Source organism: Polyergus mexicanus, unplaced genomic scaffold (assembly GCF_030449975.1).
Source record: "Polyergus mexicanus isolate NDT 795.1 unplaced genomic scaffold, iyPolMexi1.0 SCAF_2, whole genome shotgun sequence".
NCBI classification, from domain to species: domain Eukaryota; kingdom Metazoa; phylum Arthropoda; class Insecta; order Hymenoptera; family Formicidae; genus Polyergus; species Polyergus mexicanus.
Genome location: NW_027223322.1, coordinates 12,543,687 through 12,556,181, shown reverse-complemented (window position 1 = coordinate 12,556,181; position 12,495 = coordinate 12,543,687). Strand labels below are relative to the sequence as shown.

General features: G+C 34.7%; 1 protein-coding gene across 4 annotated transcripts in view; it reads right to left on the bottom strand.

Moving 5' to 3' along the window:
• LOC138940630 (uro-adherence factor A-like) overlaps positions 1–12,495 on the bottom strand; it is a 62,652-nt gene that overhangs the window by 18,624 nt on the left and 31,533 nt on the right. For 2 of the 4 annotated variants that reach the window (XM_070309709.1, XM_070309727.1), the window contains exons 4-9: positions 11,503–11,731; positions 9,890–10,040; positions 8,284–8,370; positions 7,786–7,866; positions 7,168–7,203; positions 6,296–6,361 (exon numbers count right to left, since the gene is read on the bottom strand). In XM_070309709.1, coding sequence (XP_070165810.1) covers positions 6,296–6,361; positions 7,168–7,203; positions 7,786–7,866; positions 8,284–8,370; positions 9,890–10,040; positions 11,503–11,731 — 650 coding nt within the window. Of the gene's footprint in view, positions 1–6,295; positions 6,362–7,167; positions 7,204–7,785; positions 7,867–8,283; positions 8,371–9,889; positions 10,041–11,502; positions 11,732–12,000; positions 12,078–12,495 lie in introns of those variants that run through there. The other 2 variants (XM_070309741.1, XM_070309718.1) reach the window with 2 other exon arrangements.

Sequence of the window (12,495 nt, the reverse complement as noted above, 5' to 3'; positions counted from 1 at the left end):
ATATTGAAATTTAAGTAGAAATTTGGATTATACATATCGCTTATTAATTCCTCGCTTAGTAATTTATCAAAATTTTCTGTGAATTGTCGAAAGCAGATGTTTTAAGTAGATCGGACCGACCGAGTTTCGTATCACTCGATTGTTTAGAAAAAAAGAACTGTGTCACTGTACTGTTTTACGCTCAAGCGAAATGTAAAGCTAATATTAGAAGCCGATACGGAGTACCGATCGCTTTACACGATGCACGCGCGACTCCTGTTGCAATTATTAAAATGGATATTTATTCGGAGAAATAATTTATTTTCTCTCCATCGCCGCCATTCACCCACAACCGCTTCTGCTCCTTTCTCGATGTTAAATAAGAGCCTTCCATAGAGCCATTGTCGCGGCACAATGATTCGCAATCGCGAGAACGTCGCCATCGAATTACCGCGCTTTCGTGCAGCAATCGTGCTATTTTTTTTTTCTCCTTCATCGCGAAACGGAAAAACGATCGTGACCGGAAAAGGCATGAGCCGACACGGAAATCAAAATCTAGCTTATTAGAACAAATCCCATGCATTTATCATCGATAACGGAAATCTTAGATAGAAAGGAACAATAGAAAAAAACTAAATATATATATATTGTAATATATATATATATATATATATATATATATATATATATATATATATATAATATACATATAATAATAAATTTTATAATAAATGCTGTAATGCACGCATTAAAACATGTAATAAAGTACGCACGCGCTAAACGTATGCAAAAAATTATCTCGATACGCAACGAATAAAATCCAAATATATTATAGTGCTTTAATTTATGCGTTAAAAAAATAATAGAAAAAAAAAATTAATAATGTAAAGAATCTTTCAATCAACATTTTTCCATAACGCCGCCATTCCCGATATAATTCCAACAAATTATAGTGTAGAATATCTGGTTTCTCCTAAATATTTGATTATTTCGACGAATAATTTCGATGTATTATTTAATTTTTTAAGCTTTAAATAATTATAAAAATCGATTAACAATAAAATAATATTTGACAAGTAGGCGATAATTATGTTATATCTTAGTCCTCGGTAAAGACATGTAAGGATTCCTTGGTCTCGCTGGCACACCACGAGATAAATCGCGCGATGTAACAAATGCCAAGCAAATACCAAACTGGCTTAGATTGACAGTCTAGTGGGTTCGCGTTGCAAATGTCAAGCCGCGATTAGAGGCCGTGTAACCTCTATAAATCTCCCGTCGATTATCCGAAACTGCCTCCGTACGAATAAAAAGAGAGACGTAAAAATACGTGTGCAGATGCACGTGTACGTACGAAACGGAACAAGGTAAATGACGCAGGCGTCACTGTAAATCTTTCGGATGAAACGTTTCATTGGATTAACGAGCGTTCATTCATTCATTTCAAGATCGTTGTTTGAACGACATTGAATCTTATGCCCCATCGTTAATTATATAAATATAAATATTATTTTTATATTTTGAAAAATACTTAATAATAAATATTTTCTTGAAAATTTAATTCATCCTTTATTCATTAGAAAAAAATATCTCATTCTGTAAATTTAAAAAAAGTCTCTCTCAAATTTTATATTTAGAACGGAATTTAAATTTCTAAATCGCGCCTGTCTCGTTATATGTTTACTTGTCATCTTTTATTTCCTTCAAAGAAAATGATCGATAGCTTACACAAATGAAGTCAACGAACTTTGGCACTTGAAACACTCGCATTCGAGTCTTCTAAAATTCACGGTATATACGAGAAAAAAAAATACATACTCCTAAATTATACTCTACTGATAATGAAAGGAATTAAAAACTGCATAAATATATACGTATATAAATAAAGACGTCGGTAGATGTCGACGAGAATTATTAATATTTTCTGAATCGATGTTCATCTCTCTCTCTCTCTCTCTCTCCCCTATGAAACGATTAGTCAATGGAAACATAAATTTATGATAATGATTATAAAAAAAGGAAGAAAAAGATGAGAATTCAATATATTATTAACCGTGTCGTGTAATCATCAATCCATCGATCGACAGCAAAACATGACTGCTCCCCATTCTTTTTCTACTTACACAAGCATTTACTCGCTCGAGTGCACCTGAGACATCATCGCGAACATTACGACACTTTACGTAATGCTTAGAAAGTCCATTCAGATATATATGTATTTGTGAAAAAAATATGTACATATATATTGAATTAACTATACGAACAGATGAGATCAATAACTGTTATAATATTGCATATCTCATCTGTAATGATAAAAATAATTCCGCTAATCGTAAGAGTAATAAACAAAAAAAAAAAAAACATGAAAATAAGTTACTTTTTATAGTTTCTGACGGTGAATAGAATTCGAGTTTCTAAATTGTTTCATCATGTGATAATTTTGAGAAAGTTGCAGTTAAAATTGTAAAAAAAACTACAATTTGAATATATTTTTTTTTGTTTTGTTTTATTATAGCTACAGTATGCGATAAGCAAAAAGTTTTATTGAAATTAAGTATGTCATTAAAATTCTTTCAACCTTTAAAGGAAATTTGTTGTATCAATTATGATTAATCTAATTATGATTAAAATATTCATGATGATTTAAATATGGAATTTATCGCAAAAGAGTCGCGAATTAGATCATTAAAGATCCACCGAATAATTTTCAGTCATATTTATATAAACTTAATTTTTAGATCGCTGAATATGAATTTAATATCGAAGTTGAGAAATTCAAAATGTATATAAAAATTTTTGTGCATGTATAAATATATATATAAATTTTTGTAAAAATCTAAATATATTTTTTAATTGCAATATCTTTATTAAAATTTCGCCATTTTTAATTTGTCAATCTTGACAAATGTCGTCTCTCATATGAGAGATGAGCTAACGTCCTCTTTCGCAAATATTACTGCACTTATACTTGGTGAACGTACAAGCTCCGCCATCTACGATTGTCAGCGACCACAGTGATCGCCGGATGATTATAGTCCCGAACCATTTTACCGACATGAATTTCAATGAGATTTCATCTCATTGATAAGACCCACGTTCCTTTACTAACATTATCAATCACCGATCACGTTAGATAGCAGCATATATACTTAAATCAAGCATTCGTACAGTTTCCCTATCAAAATTGTGTAGTTGCATATTGATAGAGAAACTATTCGACAAGAGGCATCTTTGAATATCCTCCTCTCGTTTCAATCAATACTAATTACTTTTAAAATGACAATCGCTGCCTTAGAGAAAAAGAAAGGGGAGTACTCGAAGAGATGATTCTCTGTCTCACAATTTTTCTGTCAACTAATTAGCTTCATTCTAGAAATCGAATGCTTGGTCTAGATAGATATACGTATCCATAAATAGCAGCAGCGTTCATTATTCCATACGTCACGTTTCGCAATGTAAACAAACGACAACCTGGCATAACTTTTTAAAGACTATGCATACTTTATAAATCTAAATTAATATAGATATAGATCTTTTTCGCAATTAAATTAAAAAACAAATTAAAAACATAAAAATTTTTTTTATGTCTATTTAAATTTCACTGCAAATAACGACCGATAATTCCTTAGAAATTAAACAATGTATGAAAGATGAATGAAACATCTCTCATATATTGATTTATTCGGGATGAATCGATTTCAAATTAATGAATGATGGCAATAAATCTAAAATACCTTCGATCCCTGTTATTAATACGCTTGTGTATCGGGTAGCAAATTTTTTTCTGAGATATTACATCATTATATTTACATCATATCTTGCCAATATATCTGTGTCTGTCGACCTGTCAACGAAAGCGAGCCAACAAGTAAAGAGGGACAAGCGCAACGAAACGCTTGGCGTATTCATCTGTGCACAGGCCACGGGCCAAGTAACAGTAAACTTTGTATCGCGGGTTCCCTTTCTCTCGCTTCTACATACTTGTTCCTATGCTCGCTATCGAAACATTGTTCGCGTCCCTCCCCCGCATCCTTTGACTATATCTTATCGTTTTTAACGTTTTCGTCTTTTAGACCATCGTTGGACGATCAATTTGTGAACAGTGTAAAAAAATGTATGTATGCGAATATAATATTACTGCGAATTAATATTTTCAGATGATTAAATCGTTGTTTAAATTTTATTTCAAGCCAATCTGTCAAAATTTTAACTCGGATCTTTATATACGAGTTTTGTTGCTTTATTATTATTTTTTAATAGATATTTACTTTTTCACGGTTAGGAGAAAAAGAGAGAACTTACGGCATTTTTATGTCATTATCGTGTATCTAATTTCGATTTCTCGTGTTTCATGTAAGGTCATGCGATTAATTTGATTATTATTAATGATAGATGTAACTTTCAAAAAACTTGGCATTGAGAACTTAACAATCGATAAATTTGAAAATCGTATATAAGTGAAAAGGGAAAATTTCTTGCGACAACAATTTTAATTGCTCGCTGTAATAAACTTCATCTTGGGAGAAAAAAAAAATCTATTTTTATTCTACTTTTTAACAACAATGCAACGGTAATGACAAAACTACAATAGGTGTGTTTTAATAGCTCGAAAACTGAGTCAGAGTGGCGACAACAAAGTACGTGATTTTGCGAAGAGCGACTTGAAACGATACAAACCGAGTATATTGTTTTAAACAGTTGTCGTCCGTCATGAAGCCCGCAATAATAGCCGACGACGGAGGCTCATCGCCGAGAGAGCAGACGGAAATAATGGTTGCGCGGGCAACGTACGAGAGAGAAGTCGAAACAAACGGAGAGACCGCCGTAAAAGGGACGCATTCCCGTGTTCGAGACTACGTTCCCTTCCCTACCTATTCCCTTTTCGCTCTCTCGCAATGTCCCTCTCTCCTCCCTGCACTCTCATTGTCTTATATTTTGCAGGACGCTCGCTCTTGTGTGTCGACAAATCCGTAAACGTGTCACGATCCAAAAATATCTCCCGTTAGACACGATGGTAAACTTGAATATCCCAGAATATAATCATTATTCCCCCTTACATATTCATTGCGCGTTTAGTCATTTTTTTGTTCTTTAAAAGAATAAAATTAAATTTCCTCCACCATTGTTGAAAAAATAAAATTTTTTAAAGAGTTATCAATAGTAAAACAATAGTAATATAATAAAAATGATAATATAAACGTGATTATTAATTATTAAATCATAATAATCATTTATCACGATTATTAATTATTATTATTATTAATTATTATTAAAGCAAATTATTAACGTTATTAATAATTTGCGGTTCAAATTAATTTGCGCCAATAGGCCAAAACATTAACAACTCTATTGTAATTTTGATATAACAATATTGTCCAAGATGTAATAATCAGTTTTTATTATCGAGGAAATTTCATGAAAATTTTAAAAATGTAGTTTTCATATATCAACTATAAAATTATTATACTCCGATCATTTGGAAAACGACACGAAGGATAATTGATAAAATCATGTGACATGTCGTATTCATGTCAAGTAAAAAATAACAATGAAAAAATATACAACATTTAAAGGATATTATATAAAGAAAACTTTAAACGCGCAATACGATAATAACGACGAGTTCAATATGGATATCGGAATTCAATATCTTTATCGGAACGCTAGACAAAATGAACGGAATATCAATGCAGACCGCAAAGAGCTTCCTATTAACAGTTTTTATTATTGGCAGATTCACATTTTTCTTTCTCGTAAAATCGCGAATTATGATCATGAAAGCGTGCACTCCTACCTTTCTGAAAATTTTAATGTCTATACGACGTGCCCCGCTTTTCTATGCCGCGTTACTTTTTTTTTACGACAGACTTTACAATGAAGACATCCTACGTGTATTCCACGTGTTGAATAAAAGCAGACACAATTCCGCGCGTACGTTATATCTTTTTCGGTCGAGCGGCGACCTTAAAAAATTCCCGTTACAATAAAACGAGTGCACCCACATCCGAGGTGATAATGCGACTCGACTGCACGCGAGTCGTATCTCGCAATCAGCGCAAACGATTGTTCCCACGTTTCGATTCGTTGGCAGCGCATATACAAAAGATCATTCCATAAAGTAGAAGAGATTAATGGATCTTTATCGGATTCGCCTGTTGCAGAAATTCAATTGATTTATCGATCGCCGATTGATTTATGACGCTCATTAGTCAATATCTGGAGGATACTTTTTTTTTTTTTTTTTTTTAATGCAATGAGACGAATGGCGAAAACGATAAAGAATATACACAATATATGAAGAAACGTGCACACTCACCTTTGCCTGCTGACACTCCTCCGCGCTGCTCCTCTCTCCATGTTTGTCAAACACGGCGAAGCGGTTCTAAAAATAAAAAACGATCTCAATATAATTAATTCATTATGATACCACGATGGGAATATCATATGTTAAAGCGAAGCGAGCTTTATTCGATCCCGATGAGTAATGTCAGCGAGTAATCTCGATGCGAGCGAATCATAAAAGCGTCTCGAATTTCCGAGCGAGATACCGGTAAATTACTCGCGCATTATTTTACCAGCTGGAATATGCATGCGATGTATGTATACGCGTATGTGTACTTTTACCGCGCGAGAGAGACTTAAGTATGACGTAAGGAATGAAAGTCGATGACAGACTGTCACCGCGGCAGCGGCGAGATCGCGATTTTTTGGCGAGCGGAGAAAGTTCACACGGAGGAGTTTACTCTTTCTTACGAAAAGATTACTCTTCCTCTCCTCTTACCACGATTCTGCTCCTCAAGGTTGACACGATCGAGGACACGAGCGACACCCGATTAAGTATCTTTCGCACGGATTTCGGGCGACCTATATCGCGATTCATCTTAGTAGAAAAATTACACACTATATATACACGACACTCGCGCGTGTTCTACTTCGATATATCGCTTGTGTTACGTCATCACTTAGAAAAAAAAAAAAAAAAAAAGATTGGAGAATGATATCGAGATAAGTAGCGCGGCTCTCGAGGATATACAATGAATCGTTGACGATATCGATGGTGATATCGCACTCTAACTAGCACTATCGTAACGCGCGAGGCGATACTAGACGGCTATGGATCGAAACTAACGCACTAACGCCGATACCGCGAGGAAAAAGCACGCTCTCGCGTCGCACGCTTTATCTCACCTCGGTGGTTTCCTGCTGATACCACTCGCCGGCAGTCTGAAACGCAAAAGCGAAACGTGACGTCATTTATACACCAAGCGTATACAATATATTAGAAAAAAATAGGTGAAACGCTCGGTAATTATGCGCATCGGGGCTATCATTGCGCTGTGATTTCTGTCTTTATTAAAGAGCGCTGGCTTTCTTTCGCGCATAAATTTTCGCGCATTCTCGAAATCTCGCGCCATTCGCCGCCAGACAAAAAAAAAATCAAGTTTCTTTCTCATTAAACTTTATAATTTAACAAATAATAATGAGAAATGTGTACGTGTGCGTGTGTGCAAGTAGGATGTATATAATTATGGAATGATTACGCACATAAAGAGCAACATATAATCATAATAATAAGATAAGAGAGATTTTATAATTTAGTAAATAGTAATTAAGCTTTGATAATAATAACAGAGGGGTAATAATAATAATACTCTGTAAAAAAAAATATATAACTGAATGCAAAAGAAATTTTTGAAGCAAAAGATTTGTTAGATCAAGCTGTATGTATCCGTTCAAGAGATATCAACAGGTCGGCGAAGATTGTGACTTGCGCTTTCGATCCAACGAATTAATCTAGATACTTACATGTCCTATACTGGCTGCCTCTGAGGTTGCGGAGGCCAGTTGGTTCCGATTCTCTATCACCGTCTTGATTTGTTCGAGTACCTAGGAACAAATCACGTATAAGCGGTCAATAGTTATACATGTGTTATTATACGCGACTGTCATTTGGCAAAATTATTATTTAACATGAAAATGTAATTCGAGAAAGGGTTTTGAAGGATTTTCTTCCTCTTTCTCTTTTGTTATCTCCTTGATGACATTTAAAAGAAAACGCCGTATTAAAGAACGGAAATTTTCTTTCTTGTGTATATATATTTAGCGTATGTATAAAACACGGCATATTTTAGTGCTCTATCCAAGGCAGAGAAATAAGTTTACGACAAAAAAAAATACAACGATAAAGATTGTTATGCGTCTCGCGTGAAATGTTTATCGTTAAAAGCGTCGAGAGTAACCGTGAATTTTACGAGCGTCGATTTACGAGCTTTAAAAGTATATTAAAAGCTTTGGCGAATTTACCCGCAGGGATATCCGGTGCCTTTGTGCGACGTGATGATTGTACTCCTTGTGCTCGATGATCTCGTTACTCTTCCTAGTCTGCCTCCGCTGGGAAAAGACAAAAGGAAACACGTTCGTGAAATGAAATCGAGTCCTCTCGCGAGTTTTTGCGCGCCAGGATTTTCCACGAACGTGAAAACTATTCGAGAAGACTTTCCTCACAAGTATCAGGACGGAACGCGCTCCTCTCATATTTTTTTTTTCTCTCTCTCGAAAATAGAAAGGATCGTCCTACATTCCGTGGCATTCCGAGACCAGTTATCCGATAATTATCGATCCCAATAATTACAGACGTTTTGAGACGCATTTGAGATATAATTATACCGATGGTAATCGAGAAACATAAAAGATATATAATTTGCCAGAGTAGAAATTTCGAATACGCGAAATAAAATTTATCATATAAATAACACTTTACAGAATCACGAATTAACGCTTATATCGCAAAGATATGAAATATAATTTGTATATAAATTTGAGGAATACACTCACAATAGAATAGTATTACATTCTATTCCAAATATTATTTTAAAGTAACTGTTATGATAAATGACATGTGCTACATCAAGCATGTAAACAATGAAAAAGGAAGATAATAATAACCATTGACGGGAGAGAAATATCAATGGAGGAAAGTAACGTTACATTCGACGAGAGAAAGAAAAAGAAAGTAATTCGCACGCTCGTTCGAGGAAATGCAAAACGCTGAGTTAATTAGCCGCTTTCGTCAATTACATCTCTCTGCATCGTCATTTTTATGCAACTCCGTGATAACTCTGATAATTGATCTACCCATATGCAAACGCGTGTGCGTGTGCGCGCGCTTGAAAAATCAGAAAACAAGTCACGCGTCAATCGTGGACATGTGTAATCGCGTAACTCACGCGTGCTTAGAATGCTGTGCGACTCTCCCGGGATGTCAGCGAGATGAGACGAGAGAGAAGCATCGCTGTTTTTGCAGCCGTTCATGCTTCACGCAGTAGCGAGCACGACTCGCGAATCTCCCGTATACATGGGTTCATGTATACATACGATTCGCGGATATGTAAATGACACTAGAAAATATATACTCGTGCACTTGCATCACAATTAACGAGCGCTTAAAGATTATTCAAATGTTGCCGCGCGAGTTTCACTGGCTGGTAGAAAGGAAAACTTTACGAGTCTCTCGACGAGTGTATTTTTTATGAATGACATTAATATTGGATTGTATGGGAAATAATCCGGCCAATCGATCTATTAATCGCTCTATTAATTCGCTTTAATTTTTCATAATAATTGTGAAAAAATCTATGATTGGCTTATTATATTATAAATGATGTAAACTTAAAAATTTATTTAAAAACTTGAAAAATCATGACATCTTTTTTTTTCCTTGCCTTAATTTTGCGAAATCTTAAACAATTTTATTTTCGTATCCTTCTAAAAGATATCAGCCTGTTTCGAATTTCGATTTAAATAATCTATCCGGTCTGTGTGACATGTACCGGTCCCTTGAGAAATACGCTCTAAAAGCAGCTCGAACATTTTACAGAACATCTGGAATACGAGAATAAAATATACTGACCTCGAGCGTCGTCAAGCTGGCCAGCGAGGAGAGTGGCCGAGTATGAGGAACTTCTCCCGGGAAAACGCTATCGTGCGACACTGATAACTTGCCGGCACCTCCTCGTAACTTGACGAAATTATCCTGCACTTCTCCCCTCCGAAGGAATACGCTAAAAGTTCAACGAAACATACAAAAGATTTTATTTCACATCTTTTTAAATATCATTTATATATAAAAATAAAAATTATTATTATGAATTAAATTACTGAAATTTGAGCAACATCTATAATAGAAACAATGTATACAAATATTCCAAATTTAATATAATTATATAATCATGATGTAAAATCTTAATGAAAAGTACTAACATAAAAATACTGATGAAGAAGGCGTAACATAATCAAAATCATAATATATTCCACATATCTCTCCAAAAATTTACTCTACATTTATCGGAAAGAAACCGAAAGAAAAGGCGTACGCAGGCATGACGTTTAGCATAAAGTTTATTCGTTGCCGTAAATACTTGTAATCAAAGCGATGAGCGATTTGTCAGGAATAACACGCGTCAGCGATGACAGATAATTGTATTACCTTGTGTAAAGTTCTATACGCAAAGATATATCATTTGAGTAAAAGCAAACCGCATCGTTATTGAATAGTATTCAGATACATTATATATTACACAACGATAATTATACAATCGCACGTAAGACGCCCTTTCGTATTAACACTACGTAAACTACGGATATTACGGAGCTAGAATAAGAATAAAAACTGAAGAAAGAGAAACGAGGCCAGAAATTGTAAATTAATAATGAAAACTGAATGATACAATTTAATTTGAACTCCGAGAAGATCATTTTATATTCGTGTTTTAAGCTAGAAAAATATTATTACTATTATATATCTTCTTTAAAAGCATATATTAAAAAATTAAAAGAAATAAGCTAGTACATAAAAAATATTAAAAATGTTAAAAACGGGTTAAATTGAGAAATTTTGTATATCGCATAAGTAATAACGATAATTATTATCAACAGAAGCATCATATTATCTACATCTCAATTTTAATTAAAATAAGTTCTAATATTATTAGATGTATGTATACAAGATTATGGAGTGTAAACTATTGTTAGTTTAATTTTCAAATTTGAACAAAGACAATGTTACAACTCTCTATAGTTCCTCGATTTTAAATCGTTTTACAACTGAAGCATTATAAGCTGATTAACTGATAACTAATTACTATCAGCAGTTTGTTGGTATGATTATTATCTATATTTGTCAAATTATTTTCGAAGATGATAATTAAGATTTTGTCAAAAATTAAAGCGACTGCTCAATGATCCACTAATGCCAAAATAAATACATATTGTGATATTTACTGCTTAAACAATCGGCGTGTTTTGATAAACGTGATAAAACTGTGTCTTTTTGACGATCGGATATATCGTTCACTGAAAAGATAACAAAAATTTCGCATTGATCGTATACATTGACATTTCGATAAATATAGTATTCGAGGAACGTGATACCACGTAATATTGATGTACAGATATTGGCAATCTAGGATTAAATACGTTCTAAACAACTATTGCTGAGATTGAAGAAAGATCGATGTTTTCTACCTTTCTCGGTCGCAGGCGTCGGTGAGAAGCTCGCTGGCGCTTCTGCTGCGAGCCTCCTCGGGGCGTCCCGCGGGATGCCTCATCGTGATCTCCTCCCGCGGGAGATGTGCCAATTCAGCATCTCGATCGCCTGAATTGGAAACGAGACGCGCGTCGGCAGCACCGCGGCTTTTCCGCCGAAAAATCTTCCGGAGACCGCGTAGGGGATGAAAACGGCGTTTCTTTGGTTCTGCAAGCAAAGGACATTCGCAAAGGAAAATTACGTAACTTAATATATTGTACATTCGCCTAACTATGATATATAAATTTAAAATACAACCTTATTACGCTAATTGTAGAAATATATTAGGAATAAAATGTGCATATAAAATAATGTAACAGTTATAAAAAAGTAAATAATTTATATCTTTATCTGCATTATTATTATTATTATTATTATTATTATTATTATCAAGATTGACAATTTTATAAGATAAGTAGCGACCGGCCAATATTTACCGAGAAAGTCTTCGAGCGACTCGAGAGAAGGCATCCTTTCATTGATATGCCTATAATTGAAATTCACATATTCCGTTTACACTATACACACTTGACTGACCTTACGGATTCAATAACGCACGATATATACACGGGAACGGTGTCATGACGTGATAAGATTAGAAACAGTACTCTGCGTTGATACCACTGCTTACATATCACGAGCTGGGAGAGCCTCTCCTTATAAGGTATCGGCCTAGCGTCGCGCCAGTATTCGATCTCTCTCTCTCTCTCTCTCTCTCTCTCTCTCTCTCTCTCTCTCTCTCTCTCTCTCTCTCTCTCTCTCTCTCTCTCTCTCTCTCTCTCTCTCTCTCTCTCTCTCTCCTCTCTCTCTCTCTCTCTCTCTCTCTCTCTCTCTCTCTCTCTCTCTCTCTCTCTCTCTCTCTCTCTCTCTCTCTCTCTCTCTCTCTCTCTCTCTCTCTCTCTCTCTAGTACTCTGCGTTGATACCACTGCTT